At 47.1% G+C, this 22,580-nt stretch overlaps 1 protein-coding gene across 4 annotated transcripts in view; it reads left to right on the forward strand.

Moving 5' to 3' along the window:
• Positions 1–9,013, forward strand: part of ARHGEF7 (Rho guanine nucleotide exchange factor 7) — a 132,984-nt gene extending 123,971 nt beyond the window's left edge. For 2 of the 4 annotated variants that reach the window (XM_028527058.2, XM_028527061.2), the window contains exons 20-22: positions 4,090–4,189; positions 4,532–4,586; positions 6,262–9,013. In XM_028527058.2, the coding sequence (XP_028382859.1) occupies positions 4,090–4,189; positions 4,532–4,586; positions 6,262–6,384 (278 nt within the window). In that variant the 3' untranslated portion in view covers positions 6,385–9,013. The remainder of the gene's footprint in view (positions 1–4,089; positions 4,190–4,531; positions 4,587–6,261) is intronic. The other 2 variants (XM_028527059.2, XM_028527063.2) reach the window with 1 other exon arrangement.
• Positions 9,014–22,580: the final 13,567 nt, after the last annotated feature.

A 22,580-nucleotide genomic window follows, 5' to 3' on the forward strand; every position in this document is an offset into this window, starting at 1 on the left:
GGTGCTCTACCAGCCAAGGCGATTGTGCCCTGGGGCTTGAACCCTACACTTGCCTGGGCAAGTCATCTGTCTATAAAACGGAAATGTTGGATCAATCTGTGTTTCTCAAACTAAGGCCCATAGTTCTCTGGGGGCTCTGAATGTTTAAGGGGGCAGGGTTCTAAGCTCTGGGGATCTGTGACAGTTTTAGGGGGCAGGGTTCTAAGTGTGTCTCCAGCTTCTGGATCACACTTCTGAGGGAGTTCCTCCCAGGGATCCCAGTGCCTACTGGCTCTCCAGCTGTGTGGTGCAGCGTGACCCCTGCTGGTGGCAGTTGGGAAGTGTTGTTGCCTCTTTGTCAGCAGCCATCGTGGGTGCTGGATCCTAAGCATGTGCAGACACTTGCAGACAGGTTTGGGAAATGCTGGATTGATGCTAAGTATAAATTACTTTTTCTTTATATTTACCCCATATTGAAGTGCAACAAAACCAGCCAGCATTTATGTGTATGTATTTTAGGCTAGGTCTAGCACTCTTCAAATTGTTACCCAGAAAACTGCAAAATGTTTAATATTGATGCTGAAGAAAGAGTTCAGTATGCAGGTGAATTAAGGAGATGCTGAGTTAAAGTTCAACAGGTATTTTTACTGCAAACCTTCTGAGAACCTTAAAATGTGCACCGTGACTCCCTAAGAGGTAGCTGTAGCAGTCAGCATTTTCCAAAATGATGTGTTGCAGAAATCCCTGTTAACTCCTGTAAAACACAGATTTTGGGAAACACAGTTCTTGAGTGTGCTGGAACCATCACGAACCTGTTGACCTGTGTCTCAGGCCTTTTAGATGATTTTCAATAAAGCGATAGAACATTTTGGTAGTTGTGCTGTTAAATTGTTTTGCAACCTCAGTAATTCAGGGAACACGCTGTGATACCCCTGCAAATACTTCAGTAGTCTTTGAGGTAACTCATGGAATCTGTTTACTTTCTAAAACTTTGCCCTTAAATAGTGAACTTACTTATAAATCTGGCTGGAGAATATTCCTTTATTTTGTTGAAAGACTAACATTTTTTCAGTCATCTTAGAAAAATGTTATACTGAATCTAGGCAGATTATTAGCAGCCCATCGATTTCTCTGGAGGCAATAAATAATACTCATTTACAAGCCTCCTGGCTCACCATCAGATCTGTAAATGCCATTTTTTTTTACATTGGCATTTACATGTTTCAGGAATTAAGCAGTTTGGCACATCTACCTATAGTATTCTCAAACTTAACGTTTTATAATATGTTAAATTCTTCTTGTGTACTTGAAGTGTGTTAAAAATCAGAGCCATGTCATGTGTGTGCAACTGTTGTACCAGTTCTTACAGGTTTTAATTTCTCTGATACATGTTACATAACGGAATTTAAGGCTTTTATCTTTATGAATTCATCTGTTAAAAGACATTTATAAAATGTAACTTTAAAATTAATCCTCAGAACATCTCTGCAGAGGCGGTTGGTTTTGTTCTTCTATTTTACCAATAATGGGATTGTGTGGCTCAGTGAGGGGCGTGAGTTTCCTGAGGACTCCCACAGACGGGGTGTGGGTGCGAGTTAGGCGGTCCTGGCACCCCTGCAGGACAGCCGACTGCTGTCTGATGCGCCTTACACAGCGGACATCCCTTGTGATCGTGTTTTGTTATTTGAACATTTTAATGCTGGAAACATAATGTAAGTAGGTTGCTTAGGAAGCTAGAAAATGCAGAAAAAATTGAAATGTATAGAGGTTAATATTCCCTCAAGTGCTGTTACATAAAAACACTTTCAACCTCTTACCTGATTAATCCATTTGAAGCTTTGTATTGCAAACTGAATGTGACAGATATACAGCTGATAACATTTTTGATTTGACTGTAACACAGTCAACTGTTTGGACTCAAAGCAGATACTAGTTGGAAAATTTATGAGCCATCTAAATTGTCTGATGTCATCAGTTTTCTTCACAGCACAAATTAAATTTGTTTTCTGTATATCCGAATCTTTATGAATGCTTTTCTGTTCTTCTAGGAAAATAGCACATGAATTAAGTTCCTTATAAAAATGTGGGTAACATTTGCATTTGTATCAGAGGCACAGGATTTTCCTCAGCCTCCAGAATTTTTTAGCTGGCTGGTATCCCTGTACTTTCTCAGTAATTTGGTTCACAACGCTAGTTTCCTTCTTAAGCAGTATTTCTCCAAGTAACCCAGATGTCCCGCCAGCATTCTCCCTTAACCCAGAAAGGCCTAGAAGAAGACATGCCCACAGACCCTCACGGCACCATGGCACCTGGAGCAGGCAGTACCCAGGGGAGGCGGATTATTGCCAGAGTAATAATGCCTTTAAAGATGTGTCCCTCTCTGGGGCCATGTCTCGAAGGACATTAGCCTGTGTCTAAAAGTAATTTCCTGGCTCTGCAGGTTACTGTGTGAAAGGGTAGAGTGTGGCCTTAACGGGGGCGGGGTGGGGTGGGCGGTTATGCGTGACCAGCGCCGCCTCCTGCCCGACAGTGACAAGAGCTGCTGGTCTAGGACGTGCATCGCTGTGTGAACACAAACACACTAGCAGAGGGTCATCTTTGAAATAATATTTGACAAACCCATGTACAAACATACTTCTATATACCAGCTCATTAAGGCTTGTGACAAAATTCTAAGTACGGCGTTTGATTATAATACTAAAGTTATTCTCAGTACACAAAAAGGTCCTTCCCTTTATTGGTATAAAAATATATACGTAGAGAAGTTTGTACTGTGTAACATAGAATTGTATTTGCTTACCCAGAGCTTAATTTTCTTGTATCTGACATAACAAAGGAGAAAGTCAGCATCTTAATTTTGTGCTGTTCTGGACCTTACGGTCTCCCAGCGTGCTTGTATTTGATGCCCTTCCCAGTCCGTGAGGCTGGGACGGAGGAAGGTTTGCAGATGTCCACGAGGCAGCAGGGAGACGTGTGGCCCGGGCCCCGAGGCCTGTACCACCAGTCCTTGTTCCCGCGCATGCTGCCGTGGGAATGGTAGAGGTACTCTTGGGACGTCAGTAATGCTTTATGAGCCCTCTTCTCTTCAAGCCTTGTTAGTAATTGTTAATCTTGTTCCATTCAGAGGAGGAAAAGCTTACAATACAGTACTGGTGAAACTCTTCTTTAAAATCAAACTGTTAAAACATTGGCGTTATGCGGAACGTTCCCATAATTAAAGGATGTACAAATGCCATCTTGTAGTTTGATGAACTTTTAGGAAGGCAAATTAAAGATAAACCGGGAAAAACAAGATCAAGCAAGTCGAGCCACCATCTCTGTCATTAGCGTATGTCAAACGGAAGTGTAGTTTTTAATGGAGACACGTTTATCACAATACCCTTGCATGTGTTGGTGTTCTCTGGTGGACCGTGTGCCTCAATTGCATCTGACTTTACTTTTCAAAAATGTAAATGGTACATGGTCTAGTGTTGCATAACCTTTAATATTTTCTTTAAGAAAAGATGATTTCCTTGTATCCTTAAGTAAGATTTGGTTCTCTTTTTTCACCTTTTAAAATAAACATTTGGGTTTCTCAGTTAGTTTCTAAAGCACTTATTTTGTGGCAAACACTTATTGAGACACCGTCCTAGGCAAGCTGCTGTGCTTTTAACTGTCACAACAGTGTTAAATGTTTGAATTGCCATTTTTTAAAATTTATTAAACACTCAGTGCATATGTACTTCAAAGTCTGACACAGCTTCCTAAGATTCCTAGAATGTGGCCAGTTTGGTTGATTTGGATATTTATTCCCAAATACCCAGGACACTATGGTCAGAGCCTTTAACTTACTGCCTATGAAGAAATTCAATTGAATAGATCCATAGTCCAGAATAGAAACTGAAGCTTAATAAATTAGAAAAAGACTATTTATAATGTTTTAGGAATGAAAAGAGTTCAATAGATGGAAATAGAGAAAATTGGTAAAAATTGCCTTTCCCTATGTTATATAGAAAGTAATTTTTAATGTACAGTCCTTGGAATTTAATACTAATATTTAAATAGTATGATATCATTCTTTTTAGTTTTACTGTGATATTCACCTGTGGATTTTTTTTTCAATGATGATAGGTTCACGTAAAGAATCTGCTCCACAAGTTTTGCTTCCAGAAGAAGAAAAAATTATAGTTGAAGAAACTAAAAGCAATGGTCAGACAGTAATAGAAGAAAAGTAAGACATATTCCGGTATTTTGAAGCAGGGTGGTGGTGTGTGTAGAGTGGAGGGGTGGGGAGGGGAGGGGTGCAGCACTGGAGTCAGAAGCATCCCAGGAGGGCTGGGGTATGGCTTCAGAAACAATTACTTTGTGTCCTCATAGACTAGAGTTAGCATTGATCAGGCTCTAACTTCCCACAGAAAGAAGCTGATTGATCTGAAGCATATGAATTTAGATGTTTAGTAAGTAGGGCAGAAGACTTGATCTCTTCTGGCGGCGGCGTGTCTCCTGGTGAAGTGCTTCTCTGCTCTCTTCATTCCTCATCCTTGTTCAGGTTTCATTCCGTTTTCTGTTCTAGGAGTCTTGTTGATACTGTCTATGCATTGAAGGACGAAGTCCAAGAATTAAGACAGGTGAGTGGTAATCAGTTCTTTAATCTCTTTCTTTTTTATGGGGGAAAAGAAGAGAACAGTATATTGAAAATGAAGTCAGTTGTCCTTTGAGCAAATTATTGGTTTGGTGAAAAAGCCCATTTAGTTTTTTTCCATAAAATATAAGACATTTTTCATTTTCACCAATAATGTTATTGATTTGGCAATTTTGAGATGTCTACTGTCTCCTGCTATTGACTTCCAGTGGGTAGAAGACTGGGGTGCTGCTTAACATCCTCCAATGCATAAGACAGCCCCACAGCTAAGAATATTTTGGCCACAATGTCAGTAGTAGCAAGAAACTTGGCAAACCGCTTTTGACACATTCAGTCAGTCACAGCACCTTCTCCACACACTGCACAGATCTTTTTTTTGCATTTCAGTTGTTTTTACTTTTCTTGAAATAATAAAGCATATTACGCTGAAAACATTGCATATCATCTTCCATCTCCAATATTAAAATGGTTGCACGAAAATTCACCAGTTTTGATAAGCTTTTTCTTAAATGCACACTGATATGACATCTGTCACAATGCAATCTAACAAAATTATTTCGAATGAAGTTAAAGACAACTCAGGACTACTGGAGCCACTGTATGGAAAAAACTAAATGTACTTTTGGCCAGCTCTGTAACATAGAAAGGAAATCATGCCTTTCAGAATTTCAGATCAAATCATCAGTCTTCCGTAAATGTGGTAGACCAGGAAATAAATCTTTGAAGTGACTTGTTTAAATGCTTTCTTTTTACTATACTGTTTTTAGCATCAGAAACCATCTCAAATTCTTATAGAATAATTATTTTAAAAATCTAAAATTCCAACTGCTTAAAAGGCTTACTAACTACCTACTGTGACTCTTCTCTGTCACTTTCTGGTGTACCACATGGTCCTTGTTCTTGAGAAATCAAAGCAATAAGTCAGATCAAATGCATTTTGTGTATGTACATTGTTTGCACAAATGGCTTTGGTCTCCAAGGAGGGGGTCGTAAGGGCTGCCCCATTAGAGGGGAGGCTGAGGAGAGGCAGGAGCACAGTGTGGTCCAACCCTAGCATGTGCTCAGAGCTGCCCCTCTCAGCCATCCTCAGCAGTGTCTGAGGCCGCTTCCAAATGCTTTCCTTCCTCTGAGGGGCTCCTGGGTTTGTGCTTCACTGGTGGCAGTGGGATACCTCTTTGTGTATGCATCTTCTCCATGCAGAGGAGCGGCTGGGTGCAGGCTGTGCGGAAGTAGGCACTTACTCATTCACTTGTATATTCATTCAGTTGCTGTTACTTCCATTCTTACATAACTCTGTAAGATCTTTACAAATGTGTGAAGAGTAGGTGGGACGCAAGTTGTTTCATTTGCTATTTTCAGCCATTTGCTTATGGTATGTCATATAGAGATTCTCTCCTTCAGTAGTTGGAACTTAAATTGTAAGAGATGTCAGGACTGTTTTTCCATCTGTGATTTGCCTTGGTTCCCAGGAACCACTGTGCGGTAAGGAGCCCTGAGTGTCTGTTTAGACATTTAGATGGTCCTGTTGAACACGCTCATGACCAGCGCAGGGCGGATCCCCAGCCTGAGATTTCAGTCCACGAGGCCCCCAAGTCTCCTGGGGGAAAGAAAGTCCTCTCCAGGGCCAAGCACAGTGAATATCCTGTTTGCTTCATTTACAGGACAACAAGAAGATGAAGAAATCTCTGGAGGAAGAACAGAGAGCCCGCAAAGAGCTGGAGAAGCTGGTGAGGAAAGTTCTAAAGAATATGAATGATCCTGCTTGGGACGAGACCAACCTCTAAGGAACGTCCTTGGTTCTTTCTTAAAGACCAGTTATGAGACCAAGTTGGGAGCCCCGTGACCCCAGCCGATGTGAAATTCAGGACCACAGGGCAGGGCTGATGGAAGTTGTCTTGCTTTCTGTGCATACAAAAGCTGGAGTTCATCACGCAAATAGAAACAGTCACATTGTTCCTGAAGAACCCAAACATGAGGTGTAGACACTGAGGGCGAACTGCATTAATCTTACTCTGGTAACATCTTAATTACCTCATTTTGCAATAAGTGCAGTGACTGACTACAAATCCTGGTCTTTCAGGCTTTTACTGAATATATATAAATATTATATATACATGTTTCTTGTGAATACCCCATTTTGAATGCGTATCCATGATTGTTACATCTGGGCTGATACCCACGCTAGGACACCTCCCCACTAATTTTCTGGTCCCGCGAACTAGAAGTCGTGTTAGTGCACACACGGACGGCAGAGGCACAGAGGGCGCCCGAATGGCTTTTGGTGGATGCCTGAGTGCTGTCCACCACCTTAGTGTCCACAGTGCTCTAAAGTTACTGCCCACTTTGGTATGCCTAACTAATTTAACCTTATTTATAGCTGCAGAGACACTTTAATGCCATTTGAAACTCTTCTGTTAGAGCAGTATTGCAGTCACCAACGTGGGTGGCTCCGAGTGCCACGCTCCCGCTGACTGAAGGAGAGCCTGGGCCTCAGCCAAGAACCCGAGGGAGTCCCGCACACACCACCGTGTCCAGCTGCAGGTGCACCCTCTTGTCCACTTCTTGTGAACGCTGTGATCATCAGAGTGTACTTACTTACTGCACTTGGAGAGATCATAACAGACTTTTATACGTAGACTAGTTTAATAACTTGACAAAGTGCACTGTTTTGTTCTTCCCTCAAAAGAGAAAGCTTCACTAGAACCTGTAAATAAAATGTATTACACATCACTGCAGCCGATGAAGACAAATCGAGGTGATGCTGGGAGCTGACCTGGCCGGGTAGGAGTTGTCAGGCCACCGTCCCTGAGCTGTGTTTGACCGTAGGGTGCAGCAAGCATTGCTGCAGTGCTCACTGGGAAAGAGACGTGTTTCCCTCTTCCAGCAAGAGTAAAGCAATAGCCACCTAAGATTCCACCTAAGTGGTGAACGTTTAAATGTGGGTTCATTCCCGCCCCATATCCAAACGGCAGAGCAGACGGAGGAGGCAGCCAGTCCTACCTCTGGCTCTGCTGTCCCCCGGGCCAGGGGCTCTAGACGCCCCAGCAACCTGGGCAGGAAGATCAGCCGTGGAGCCCAGCTTGTCCTTCTGCCTTGGAGAGAGAATCATGATGTCACAGGGAACTGTTCTTTCCGTTTCCTTCTTGTGAAGAGGTCATTTTAAAGTGAGATAACTTCTTCATAGAACAGGTGTAATACCTTTAAAAAGCAAAATCTCAGCCCTGTGCATTAGAGACTTCTCAAAAACACCCATTTGGCAGCAGATGTGACATTTTGTGATATTTTGTTGGTCAAGTGACCCTTTAATTTCATTGGAATCTTCTGATGCCTACAAACTGGGCAACTTGGGAGCAACTTGGTTTTCTGATTGTTCACAGGTCTTGTTCCATGCCCATGCTAATCAGTCTCTGTCCCCACCCGTCTCCCTGCCTAGGGTGGTCACTTGAGCTGGCCCCCTCCAGGCTATAAGCTCACGTATCTGGGACCCAGTGTTGGCCCGCCCACACTTGACCTTTCAACTTGACTTGCCAACCTTCTGTACTTAGCATTTGTTCGTTAGTGCTAGGACTAGAGAAGTTTGTGTGTTTTTTTGGTAAGCCCTATTTTTACAGTAGTGTTTTTGGTGATGCATAAGACATTGCAGTGAAAAACAATTAAATTTGAGTGTACCGAAGTTTGCTATCTTCAGCAAATTTTACCTCAGGAACAACATTCATCACCTGATCTCTCCACCGCTTTGTGACGACAGTGTTGCTGTCAGCACCCTGGACGGGTCTCTTACAGAACCTGCCTTAACTGTTGATTAAGCGACAGGTGAGAACACGTGTGTTTTCACTGTCCCTTCCCCTGATGGAGGGTGAAGGCTGAGATGCCTCTGTAATGCATTACCTTTTCTTCCCGTGGATCCAATATTTTACTAAGCTTTTTAGGGAGCAGAGAAAATGCATCTGAGAGCAATTCTTTCTACAAACCTGCTCTGTTTTGTAAATAGACTGCATACATTTCTCCATGTGACCTTCTGAGGGGTTGGGGGTTAATGGGAACAGTAAAAGGGCCACTGTTTACCCTAGGGGTCACTTCTCTGCTCTCACCTTTCATGGACAAGGAGACCAAGCCATTCCTACCCTGAGATGTGAAGCACTTTCAGTCCCACATGATGCTGAGACGTGGCATCAGAAGCTCTGTCCACTGTGCTTTGCGGTGCGTGTGCCTGTCCACGTGCGCCAGGGTGCCTGGGCATCGGAGACCTCCTGGCTCTGTGTGGACCTCCTGATGTCCCCCACTTCCTGTCTCCAGGACACACCGTCCTCATTTGCAGCTGTGGGGACCTTCACGTCAAGGCCACACTGTCCTGGCACTGACTACTTAATGCTACGTTGTTGTAATTATTAAACTGATTATTTTTCTTACGTTACAAATATGTCACTTTATTTTCCATGATGTATTTTTGTGTGTGTGTATGTTACCTTTACACTTTATTTTGACTGTTTTATATATTTTAGTTACGAGGTATATTTTTGACACTGGGAAGTGCCATATTTGCCTTTAAAATCTAGGGTTTGTGAATATTTGAAGACAGATTAGAAAATGGAATTGACATTAGGCATGGCCTCCACTTTGTCATTGTAGAATGACTGTGGTCCTGGAAGATGCTCAGTAAACCATGGTGAGGGGTTGAGTAAGTGAAAGATTTTTCAAGATTCCTGCGGGCCCTTAAAGGAATGTCATGACAGCACAAAAGGTTGCGTGTCTGTCACTAGTGTTCCCCTTCCCCGACACTCCCTGTGGGCAGGGCCTCCTGTCCAGGTAAGCAGCTGGAGGAGAGTGGTCAGGGAAGAAAACAAGCCATGAGTTAAACTGCCAAACGGGGGCGGGGGGGGTGGGCGGTGGCGGTGTGTAGAACGTTCTTCCCTCTCAGAATCTCTACCCTGAGACCTGTGGAATGGAGCCAGTGGCACACTCATCTGTCACTATGGTTTTCTGTTTGATAACTTAGTAACTACTATTTTGTTGTCTTTCTACTAGATTTCTGGGAGATGATGGGATGGATATCTTGTGGAAAAGTCATTCTGTCTTCCTGCTGGTGTAACTGGCATCTGTGTGGTGGTTGACATTTTTCAGTCCCTAACACTCCCAACTCTCCAGGAGGCAGGCTACCGAGGTAGTGAGGACAGGTATCCAGGCCACCCCTGAAGCTGTGAGTGATGGTGCGTCCCAGTCCAGACCTCCGATGGGACAAGGGAGCCTGGAGCTGGAAGCCCAGTGTCCCCCCCTGGACAGGGGGTAATGGATGTCTCTGGAAGGGAGTTTCTGAGAACAAGATGAAGTTGCCTCTGCCCAGTATGTCCATGTGCTTGGCTCAGCTCACAGCCACCTGGGGCGCAGTGACAGGCCGGGGTGGTGGGGGCCAAGAACCCAAATGCAGCTGGTACCCAGAGTTTAGAGGATTTCCATTTCGGACTGAGACAAGAAGTCATCCAAAAATCACTGTGTTGAATCACATTGTGAATAGAAGGCATGGTGTGTTCGACTCCTCTGATTTGGATTGTTCATCTTTGGGGGGCAGTTGAGGCATTTATTTTTCGAGCTAGTCTTTAATTATAAACTACCTGCTCATAGGGAAGACACAAACTACCCAAGGTTGTAAAGAGAGTACTTCCCTCCCAATACCTTCTCCTCCCACAAAAGTAACCAATGCCACGTGTCTTATGTATTCTTTTGTTATTTTGGGCAAATGCAAATGTAGTTGTGTGCGAACGTACAGTTTTGTTCTCCACAAGGAGGTCACACTTTAAGTTATATTTGTAAAAAATCCATGTGGGAAAAATAACAGCTATATCCAAAACAATTAATTCCAGGGATATTAAAGACCTACATATGAAAAACAAAACTTGAAAATTTTAGAAATACAGATTTTCTGTGACATTCGGGCTACAGAAAAAATCTGGGTCGACGGGGCTGCGTCTGCCCTCGTCACCTCATACTCGGCGGGGGCTGTTCCTGCTGCAGACGCGCCTGCTGCACCTGCCGGTGTGCGAGGCTGTGCAGCCGCGTGAGTACAGCTGTGCAGTCAACCCCTGCAACCGGTTTGTGCATTTTAGACTTTGCTAGAATTTGCCACATTCCTAGAAGATGTTTTAGAAATGACATTGACAGTTTTACACTTAGAGGTTTTCAAAAAAGGAGTCGAGGTAGTAAATGCCGTGTGGAACTTGCGCTTCATTCCCCACTCTTCAGTGAACATGCTGCTGGGGGGGAAGGTGTGGGCTCGACAAATGTGTGTGTTTTTGTCCCTAGTCTCACCAGATTTTATGTAGCAGTAGTTTTCCTCATAAAACAAAACAAGCCCTCAGTCTACCACCGTGAACTCATGTCTAGCTTTGCCCCTCTGCAAATTCCTCTAAAGCAAGTTTTCAGCAAGCGGAGGGGTGGGTGGGCTGCTTCCCTCCCCAGTTCCTGGGTGCTGTGGAAAATGTCAGTGCCGGCCTGTGGGGGGGCGGGCAGGTGGCTGCTGAGGGTGTGGGCCGAGAGCTGCCCAGCACTCTGAGCAGTGACCAGGAAGCGGGAGGAAAGGCAGGGCCCGCAGACGGGTGGCTGCTCTGTGTGGGTCTTCCACGCATCTGCATGCGGTCAGCGTGTTTGCTGTCCTGATAAGGCAGGTGGGAGAGGACTCGACAGCTGGCCCGTGTGTCTCGGGCTCAGATGCTGCGCCCCTAAGAACACTTGTGCCCATCGCAGTTGCAGAGGGTTCCCAGATCCCAGTTCTCAGGCGTGTCCAAGTTTTAAAGGTGTCAAAACTGTTCAGGCAGTAGGAGGGAGATGAAATACAGCTTTTTATTTTTACTGTTTTGGTGGTTCTGTCTCTAGCTCTCAGAGGCCACTTAAAAACCTCGTTCTTAAATGTGACACAACTCTCACCAGATTTTGTTAAAAAAAAAAAAAAAAAGGCACTGGTGTGGCACGGCCTGCCTGCACTGTTCTCGTTTCAGAAGAGGGGTGAGTCCTCACTTAGCTAGCACCCCTCGAAACACCTCTCCCCTCATTAACCTCGTGTGCCCTTTTATTCCTCTTTCCTGAGCACAACCACTGAGCCAGGTCCTTCTCGTGGTGGTGGTGGTGTGTGTGTGTTCACTGTGGAAAGTATCAAGCATATATGAAAATCTAATGATGGCAACCGCTTCAGGAGTCAACATTCCAGGCCACGTGCCCGTGGTGTGGTCAAGAACAACTGATTAATGTTACAGTGCTATCGTCATGACTGCAGGGCTGCTGGGGGCAGAGACCGGTGGCCTCTGGTCCCCTCGGTGCCAGGGAAGCCTTGGTCTCCTTACTACAAACAAGGCAAATGTCATTCTTGGGCTTTTACGCATGCTTTCACAAAGCTGCTTTAATTTCATGGTCTCCCCTTGGCCACCAAATGATTCCTTTCCTCCCAGTAGACCCGGAAGGATGTGCACAAGTTTCAGTCTCTGCCCCCATCGCCTGCCTGAGAAGACACGCTGCTGTTCTGGTGCTCATTGGGTGACCTTGCTCCTACCTACAGATGGCATGGATTTGTCCACACGGCCATTCCTGCGCCCTCGGGCTGCTGCAGCCCAGCTGTGCTCACTGGTGTGTTCCCTGGGCTGGCCTTGCCCCTCCCTGCCCTTGGGGACAGTCTGGAAGTCCTGTGCCTGGTGGACCTGGATTCCTTGACATCCCAGCTCAGTCCTCACGTCCCTCCTTCCCAGTGGTGGTTACATACACGTGCCTTTGATGATTTTATGGATTCCCTCTTCGCCCTTGAAGTCCAGGTGGCATCTGTTTTTCTCCTCATCATAGTCTCATCCTCTGCTTGTCATGCCCCAGTGCTTGCTCATGGCTGCTTGGGGGAAGGGCTGAGTGAGCTAAAGGCCAGGAGAGCCTGTACTGCAAATGATGTGCACCTTCCCTGCGGCCATCAGGTTTGGTCCTCTTCCCTTTTGAGCTTTAAAAAAAAATTGTCATCTCTGTGATGCTGGAATGTGCTCACCTACAGTGAGCACTGCTGTTGTCCTGCCCACGAGGGCAGGGTCTGGGGCTCCTACTGGCAGCAGCAGGGCCCCCCCAGGAAGCCCACGTGACTGTGTCCCTACCAAGATGGTTGTCAGCAAGCCTGTGGGACTTGGGCTCTGAAGCCAGGCCCTCCAATCAGCTTAGCTGCACGGCTGGCCGAGGAGCCAGATGCTGCGCTGTCCCTGAGTACCGCACCAGCGGCCGCACAGGACGAAATGCAGTGCTGTCCTTCTAACAAGTTAGCTTCTGCAGGGCGCCTTTCCCCTAGCACATGCTGCATGCCGATCTGAGCTCTGCCTGGGCTGAGGTGGATGCTGTTCTAATTTCTCTCTTGGATGCAGTATTTAATTAACTTGATTTTATTTGTAAACAAAACGGGTTGGCATTTAATAGCTGAAAGGAGGTAGTGGCAACTCCTGAGTATGGCAACACTGCAAAATTAAAAGCGGGTGCTGCGTAATAGGAGGGAATGGTTGAGGGAAGCCCCGCTCTGACAGTGGTGCGTGAGGGCTGTTGACAGAGCTGGCGATCAGCGTCACTGTACAGCTGATGGGTTGGCTTGGTTGGCTTGTGATGTGTAGTTGACAGAGGCTCAGAGACAGGAGGGTGGGGCTGCTTGGGCCTCAGACCCCACTGGCCTGGGGGTCCAGGCCTGAGGGGCCCACAGTGCCCAAGGGGGCCCAGGAGTCAAAGACCCTTGTCTGACCAAGGCCCACCTGTAAGCGACATGCTTTGGGCTTGTCTTATAATAGCTGTAGTAACAGGTGTTTCTTCTCTGGTTATTGTCCCAGCAAAGTGGCGAACACGGCGTGCTGTGGGTGTTTTCCGCTGCAGCTGTAAGGAACGCCACTAACTGGGTGGACCCCAACAGAACTTGGTTCTCGCAGTTCTGAGGCCAGAAGTCTGAAACCACAGCTCCGGCAGGGCCACGCTCCCTCCCAAGGCAGAGGGGAGGATCCTGCCTGCCCGTGCCGCCTTCTAGTGGTTGCAACAGTCTGGTGCTCCCTGTCTGGTGGTCCTGTGGCTCCAATGTCTGCTTCCGTCGGCAAATGGCTGTCTTCCCTCCCTGTGTGTCTTCATAAGGCCACTACCTCTGTGTGTCTATTTATCTCTCCTTAGTAGGACACCAGTCGCATTGGATTGGGGCCCACCCCGAGTATGACCTCATCCTGACCTGACTGTATGTGCAAAGACCCTATTTCCAAATAAGTGCACAGGTACATGCCTGCATCAGGACTTCAGGTCTCTTTTTTTTGGTGGGGGCTGGGGCACAATTCAACTCATAACAATAGGGAAAGTGGACTCTCACCTCTGGGCATTGCCCGGTCCCCTGACTCTAACCTGAGTACCTGCCCTTCCAGAAATGAGGCCCCAGTGTCACTGTAGGTTATTTAAATCCCATTAAGGTGTTAACTAATGAAGGGGTTAGTAGTTGGGGTCCTCAAGGTTGTAATGGGTCCCAAGGTACTTTTCCTGTTTCAGAAAACTCACTACACCACCTACATTTTCCCATGGGAAGTCGACACAGCCCACAGCAGCAAATGTCTTGCTCTTAGCTGAAATGAAGTCAGTAAGTGCAGTCGCTGATTATCATGTGGCAGCAGCACTCAGGGCTAATAAAGGGAGGGACGAGCCCCGGCCACTCTGGCTCCCCCTCCCACGGACTGTTAAGCTTCCATCCTCCACAGGCCTGGCTTGGCCCGTCACCAGAGTGGGCAAGTGGCTTCAGGGACTGACATTCCTGGGAGGGTGGATGGGGGGGAGCCCCCTAAACAGCGGCACTCTGTGGGCTCTGGCCGCCCAGGTTAGGGTGAAGTGGCTCCTCCCTTGCCCTGTGGCCCCAGGTGGATTCTGATGGTGGAGGGAGAGTAACCCTTCTCTTTGCTCCTCCTGGTCCTACCAACCCCACGGTAGGCTGCCTGTCCCCCTGTCCCTGCCCCAGAGCAGTTGCCCAAATTGTCTCCTGGAGCTGCCCTGTCTTGTCTCTGTCTTCACTTGAATAAGTCCTTGGGAGTCTCCGGCCCTCCTTTGCCTTTTCCTGGGACCTGTGGTGAGCATCCATCCTCTTGCCACCCAAGGGCTTTCTCAGCCTCCTGGTGCGAACCCCAGCCTTCAAGGGCCACACTTGATTCCCTGTCTCTATGATTTCCCTGGAAGCTTGTCAAGAATGAAGCTGAACCAACATCTGGCAGTGTTTCTGCTGCTGTAGGTTAAGATTCCCAGGAGAGGGAACCTGACTGCCTTAGTTTGGAGACGTCAGAAGATGCAGCCGCTCAGACAAGTGGATGATACGAGGCTGGGTAGTTTCTTCTCTCTGCGACTCCTCCCACAGCTGCATCCTTCTTTCGTTCTGTCCTCACATCTGTTCCCTACTTAAATCCTGCCAGAAACACCACCCTTGTCCTGCAGAAACCTTGACCCTGGTTAAGTCCAGTGTCCCTGCTCCTCTCTCCAGTGCTCTGGCAAGTGTGACACATCAACCAACAGCCATGCCTGCTCCCCTGGGTGGTGGTCCCTCCATTTACCCTTTCTGATCATACTCCCCCGCCTCATCGCCTAATCAGTAACTACTCGCTGCCCCACCCTCACCTGGTCCAGGCAGCTGTGTTCCCTCCTCTTCTTGCAGATGAGCTTTTTTTTCCTGCCTCTGGAACACCATGCCACACTGTGCCTCCCACCTCCTCGGCTTCCAGCTGCCTCCTCCAGTTTGCAGGCTCTCTGTCCCTCACCCACCCCCGGACCCCACACAGGCTCCCCCGGGTGCTCTCCTGCACACTGATGGCTCGCTATCCAGCTACCCACCGTGCATGCCCTGCCGGGACCTCGGCCTCGGCCACAGCCACAGACGCAGTATCTGCCTGGCAGGTGCACCTTCCAGCCTCTCAGGCAAAACCCTTGGGTCCTTCACTGACTTGTTTCCGCTCGCAAATCTGTCAGCCAATCTTACTGACTTAAAACGACACACAAAAAGCATTCAACCTGTTACTACTTTGGTCCTACCCTTATTTTTCTCCTGGCTTGTTATGTCATTCCCCAAGTTTACTCTTGCCTCCTTACTATGTACTTTCAGCACAGCCAGAGTGCCGCTGTTAAAATATAATCCAGTTTCTCCTCTGCGCACAATTCTGCCCTAGTGCCCTATTTCACTCAGCCTGAAGGCCAAAGTGGGAAGAGTAACCTACTCCCGTGCCCATGATTTAGTCTCTGTGAGGTTTCTGTCACTTCACTCAGGCCACACTGATCTTCTCCTCGGTTTTCAGATTCGCCAGGCCTGCCTCACCCCAGGGCAGTTGCTGTTCCTTCAGCCTTGCACCTTGCACGTGCTTCCTGGACACCCACATAATGCCTTCCTTCACTTCCTTCCAAACCTGCTCAGGTGCCGCGTAATTCAGAGGCCGCCTGCTCACGCTGTGAAACAGAAAGCCACTCCCTGCCCCAGGTGCTTCCAGACCAGTGTGCTCTGCTTTCCTGTTCTCCACAGCACGTGTCTGATCTGACATGTCTGTTCTGTCTCTTTTCATGAGAAGGTATGTCCCCGAAGGTGGGGACTCACTGTTGCATCCCAGCAGTGTCAGCAGAAGTGGGCTCTCCAAGAGAGAATTGTGCCTTGAAGATGGGAGTGGTGGGACTCAAACACCTGGCTGCAAAGCCGGCCTGGTTGCGCGGCGAGGGTGGCCGAGTGCAGGGTCTGGCTCAGGGTGGGCCATGAGGCTCTCCCAACCTCCTCGGCCCTGTAAGTGTTCTACATGCCCTACAGGGCCAGCATCACAGTCCTGCCCTCTGTGTGATGTCATGGGGCTGTGTGACATCACAAGGTGGAGCAGGCCAGCCACTGGCCCCACACTCTACTGGCCAGGAGCAGCAGGAGGGAGGCGGTGGCCAGTATTCTGTTGGATTCAAAAGTCGTTTACTTGGAGTGTCACTGAAAAATGTATGGTTGGCGGGCTCAGCTGGGGGACAAAATCCACAGGTGAGACTCGGATCCGCATGAGCCTGGCTGCCTCAGGTCCAGCCTGTGTTAACCTCTCTCCCTCCCAGGCATCCTTGAACCCTCGCCCATCCTTCAATTGCTACAATGAGAGATGCATCAGAGTTCAAGAAATCCCCTTCACATCCCCTGAAGAAATTTGCAGGTAATGAGAAAAGACCACGACAGGAGCCTATTTCAACCCAAGGTGTTGACGATTAACCACCAGGCTGAGAAGGAAAGGCAAAGAAACTTATTTTTTAAAAGTATGTAGGAATACTAGGAAGTCTTCATTTTCTTAAAATTTCATTCAAAACCCCCCTGAATCTGAGGTTTTCAGCATAAGAAGTCTATCTATTTTTTAGGGGGCTTCAGGGTTAAAGATGTTTTCATATGATGTGCCAACCATATACTTCAGCTACTTCATAATTTCGCTACTTCAGCGAGAATGATTTTTTAAGTCCCTACCCAAAGACTGATTGATTGCTTATTGATTTTAGAGAGAGGGGACGGGAAGCAGAGAGAGAGGGAGAGAAACACCGATGTGAGAGAGAAACATCAGTTGGTGTCTCTCGCATGTGCCCTGACCAGGGACTAAACCCGCAGCCCAGACACGCGCCTGATGTGGAATTGAACCTGTGACCTTTTGGTTTACAGGACGACTCTCCAACCAGCTGAGCCACACTGGCCAGGGCAAGAGTGATTTTTTTTCTTTAAGAAAAAATGTTTCTTAACAGTAAAGTTCATCTTTCCCCAGCCCTGCCCAGGATGCGAAGTTGGACACCTGTCTCTGTCGAAGGAAATTTTATGTAAACATGACTTCTTTCAAGGCACATGGTTAGTGTGCACACACAATGTGATTACAGTCACTTAAAACCACGAGGAGAAAACTTCCAGGAATGCGGGACCACTGGGGAGTGGGTGAGAGAAGGGCTGTGTTACTTCCACTGAGCAGATGTGTGTTTCTTGAATTTTTTTCTCAGCTGAGCTTTTCTTTATGTGTGACTATGGTAATAAGGAAATAGAAAGAAAAAAATGTGGTTTTCTTTTTTCGGCTTGGAGCAGGGACTGACTGGGAGGTCGCTGGGATGGCCAGGGATGGAGATGCGAGAGACTCTTCTGTGTGGTGACCTGAAGGACGTGCACTGAGACATCATCGGGGCGGGTCCAGGCTGATGACACGGTGCTGGAGAGGAGGGGGAGGGAGGACAGGGAGGTTCCCGGGAGTCTCAGGTGCGATGGGGAGACTGAGCTTCCACAGAGGTGGGGGGTAGGGCACCAGCAACTATTCCAAAATATTCCATTAAGGCAGCCAAAATGGGAAATATGTACGAGGACTTTCTTGCCTGTGTGGTGATGTTGAAGAGAACAATCAGTATGAACACATTATGTTTCTCTTAATGAGTTTTTTCCTGCCCATGGTGTTTGCTGAAATAAACCTCTGCTGATACCTAGAGCACATCTGGGTCCCCTGGGCCATGGGGAGGAGTATATGTATATTAGGTGTTTCCACCCCATGGGTGGGTGTGGAAACAGTGGGGGTGATGGGGATCCCCGCTCTGCCTGCCAGCTGAGTGGTCTTGGGTCTCCTGGACCTTTCCGGGTGAGGTGGAGGACCTGAGTACCCAGGAGCCAGTGTTTGCTGCCACCGTAACTGTCATCAGCAGCCCCATCTAGACTCTGTGGGAGCCATAGGTGGGTGTGGTGGCACTCTGTGCTGTGTCCCTGAGACCACCGCCACCTCCCTGAGGGCCTTAGGTGGCAGCCTGTACCACACCAGGAGCAAAACCCTACACAGCTCCTGTTCCTTTAAACTGATGGCCACTCTGTTGAGCAACTGAGAACTCAGTGACCACAAGGGCCCCTGGGGAGGCCAGCGTACCATGGCCCTCCAGGGACCAGCTCTGAGCCTCTCTAGTCCAGCTGTTCCAAGGACAGGCCCCTCTGCCTACCCTGGCTCCCTTGCTCCTCCCAGTTAGCAAGTTGGCTCTGGCTACTAGGATCCAGCTTTAGGAGAGGGTGGTGGTGCAGAAGGTCAACAGCTGGACCTCTCATTCTCCGACTCTGCTGGCATGTCCAGTTGTGTGCTCCGGGGGCTGCAGTAGCATTCAGAGGGCCGCCACAGTTCCATTGCATCTTTGACAGGTGTGGGAGGACATGGCGTCAGCCTTTGTCAAATCTGGAGTGGGGGGTTTTGGGTAGGGAGGGAGGGGCATGACAGACAGCGGTTTCTCTGGAAACCCTGGGTCTGAAAGTCTAAGTCAACTCTAAGAAAATGACTGTAGTTCCCTGGGAAGTCAGAGAGGTGGGTGGGCTCCCCTCCTTCCCCACCCCTTGTGACAGAGACCCCAGCAGGGTTGGGCAGACGTTGCTGGCTGCCAGCCAGGGGAATCACATGTCCCCAAAGCTGACAGTGTTATTAGGTGTCAGGTAGCTGAGCTTTGCTGAAAACAGTCACTTGTCTCTTACAGTGTATTGCACATTCATTATCTTTTTCTTTTTTGTCAAAATTGGCATTAAACTTTCCTTTTGATTCAATTTTTAAATTCTCAAATAATCCTCGGCCCACATTGATCATTTTAATTCACCGTCTACTTACAAGCGAATTAATTACACATTATAACCTGAACTGCAAAGTATCCATTGTGCTAGATCTTTGTTTCCCGTTTTCTTTGTAGAGCACTGAGCCTTGCAAGCGCCCCGCTGAGATGTATTATCTCCTTCATCGTTAGCGGACCCTGCATTATTCTGTGTAATTAACGTGACATTATTTTGTTCAGCAATCCAATTTATTCCAGATCTTAGTCTCAAAGTGAGGTCTGTACGATGCATAATTAAAAACATAACAAAACCCACAACAGAAACCCCTAAGTGTCCTGTCCAAGTCCCATGATTTTTAGAATTATAAGCGGTGCCTGTGTTCTTGCTGACAACTGGTCTGTGTGTATCTGTGCTCTGCAGTGTGTGACATTCCTCTGTACACCGTGTGTGACCACAACGTCAGCAGAGATCACTGTCAGGGACTCGGGTGCTGCTTTCGTAAAGGCGTCTGCTATGAAAAAGCAGTTCCCAGTAAGTATTGGGCAGGTCCACCCCACGGGGATAAAGTCACAGAGGCCCAGGAGCAGCCTTCTTTCCTGTCCTGGGTGTCATCACTGCACAGGCCCTTCATATTGTTCCCTGGTCACATCTCTTGGCAGTAGTGAAAACAGAGGGCTTTGAGGGTTGGTGACTGGGACTTAGGCCACCAGGAAAATGTCCACTTCCAGATGGGTAGGCTTGCTATTGAAGAAGACTAATTGAGGTCCCTCCTCCTTGGAAGACCTGTGGCCTTCTCGGGGGTGTTTTAGGCAGGAGTTGAGGACACCGTCCTGCAAAAGCACCTGCTCCAGGGCAGGGGTTGGATGCTGGCTGTGCAAAGGGTCAGATCTGATCAGGGCAGGAGCCGGCGTGCACAGCTGGGACCATGAGGATGACAAGAGGACCCCTGTGGCTCATCATCGTCAGAACAAAGACACAGACCTGAGAGATACTCAAGCCTGGGATGCACCTGGGGAGGCAGGGCCAGCAGGGACTCCTGGATGGGGAGGCTGTGGGACTGGGGGAGGGTCTGTCATCCTCCATACAGGGCCTGCTTCCCAGCCCACCACCAGGGGAGGCACTTGGTGAGAAAGCGGTCAGAGGGCAGGGGAGGAAGTGGGTGTGGAGGAGGATATAAGCTAGGATGCCTGGCCCTGAAGGGGTGTTCTAATGTACCTTCTGGATATTTTCTCACACTTCAGAGCTTTGGCCTTCTGTGGCAGGAATTTTCTAAATTAATATTTCCAAATGCTCAAAAATTCCACTTGATGGCTGATGCATTTTTCTGCCATTTGTGGCCCTTTCAGAAATGAGGGAGAGCGGGCTCCAGGGCTGTTTGGGACAGGACTGAACAAGTCTGTGGACCAGGGCAGCCCACACAAGACTTCACCAAAGAGGAGGAAAGTGTTCCCACAGATACGAAAAGCTGGCTGCTGGCTGGGGACACTCAACAGCTCTGATGCTGTGGAAAGTTGCGTCCTGGTCCCTCCCTGTCCCAGGCTATTCTCCTGTCCTTACCACCTGCAGTGGCTGAAGGTGCGCTTGTTCTCTTGGCCTGGTAGGATTCCTTCTTTCTTTTCTCCTCTAAGCCCCAGTTAGACTGAGCCCCTCAGACACGAGACAGTGAGTCTCCCTTGTCATTCCTGGACTCAAAAAGCCCCAGGAAGTGAGAGACATTAGTGACCAATGAGTGTTACCAACTACTGGCCCATGGAACCACCTGATTCCAAAGACTTAAAACTTCAAGCTAGCTCTTTTAAGAAGTAAGTGATATTCTGGGGAAAATGTCTCAAGAAGCTAAAGTATTAGCAGGATCCTGGTTCACCCGAAGGGAGAGCATCTGCCTAGTTTCATGGTGAAGATTTGGCCTTTGGGCAAAAGAAAAGGAAGTTTGGCTTCTCAAAAAATGGCAGATGAGAGGTCACAAGGAATGCCATTTATAGCCGGAAGGATTTTCTGATGGCAATTTCTTCTTTAGATCGTGAATTAGAAGACTTGGGACCACACCTCCTTACTTGACCCACTGTCCACCTGCGGGAGCCCCCAGCCTCCCTAGGATCCCAAACCCTCCCCTGGACCTGCAGACAGAAACAACTGGAAGTTACCTCTTTATTGGTTATTGTTTTTATTGAGATGAAATTCTCATACCATGAAATACACCTTTTAAAGTATATAATTCAGTGGTTTTTAGTATATTCACCAAGTTGAGCAACCATCACCACTAAAAGTTTTAGAACATTTTTGTTATTCTCAAAAGAAATCCTGTACCCATCAAGCAGTCATCCTATTACCCTCTCCCTCCAGCCCCTGGCAAACACTGATTATCTGTCTCTCTGGACTTTCCTTTTCTAGACATTTCATGTAAATGGAATTATACAGTCTGTGGTCTTTTATGTCTGTTGGCTTTCACTTACAGAGTTTTCTCAAGGTTCACCCAGGCTGTAGCAGGTGTCAGTACTTCATTCATTTAAAAGACAGATAACATCCCATTGTATGGACGTGCCGCATTTTGTTTATCCATTCATCGGTTGATGGAAATTTGGATTGTTTCCACTTTTTAGCTATTTTGAATAATGCTACTGTGAACACATTGGTACAAACTTTTATGAACATATGTTTTCAGTTCTCTTGGGTATTGACAGAAGTGAAATTACTGAATCATATATTAACTGTATTTAAAATTTTTTAAGGAACTGCTAAACTATTTTCCGAAGTGGCTGCACCATTTTACAGTCTGACCAGCGTTGTATGAGTGTTTTGGTTTCTCCATATCCTCACCAACACTTGTTGTCTATCTTTTTTTATTATATCCATTGTAATGGTTATGAAGTTGTAGCTCATGGTTTTGATTCGTTTCCCTAATGGGTAATGATATCAAGCAGCTTTCCATGTGCTTATTGGCCATTTGTATATCTTCTCTGGAGAAAAATCTTTAAAAACCTCTAGCTCAGTTTTTAATTGGGTCTTTATTATGGAGTTGTAAGAACTTTTTACATATTCTGGATAGCGGACCCTTACCAGATATATAATCTGCAACTACTTTCTCCCAATCTGTTGGTTGTCTTTTTATTTTTTGATAGTGTCCTTGAAGCACAAATGTTTTCTGTTTTGATAATGTTTAGTTTATCTATTTGTTGGTTGCTTGTGCTTTTGGTGTTATATCTAAGAAACCATTGCCTAGTCCAAGGACAAAGATTTATATCTATGATATCTTCTTCTATGAGTTTTGTACTTTGGCATTTTAGTTCATACATTTAGGTCTTTCATCCATTTTGAGTTGATTTTTGTATATGGTGTGAGGCAGGGATCCAATTCATTCTTTTATATGCAGCTGTCCCAGCATCACCTGTTGAAAAGACGGTTCTTTTATTATTATTATTATTATCTTGGCATTCTTGT

The sequence above is a fragment of the Phyllostomus discolor genome, chromosome 11, assembly GCF_004126475.2.
Source record: "Phyllostomus discolor isolate MPI-MPIP mPhyDis1 chromosome 11, mPhyDis1.pri.v3, whole genome shotgun sequence".
Taxonomy (NCBI): Eukaryota; Metazoa; Chordata; class Mammalia; order Chiroptera; family Phyllostomidae; genus Phyllostomus; species Phyllostomus discolor.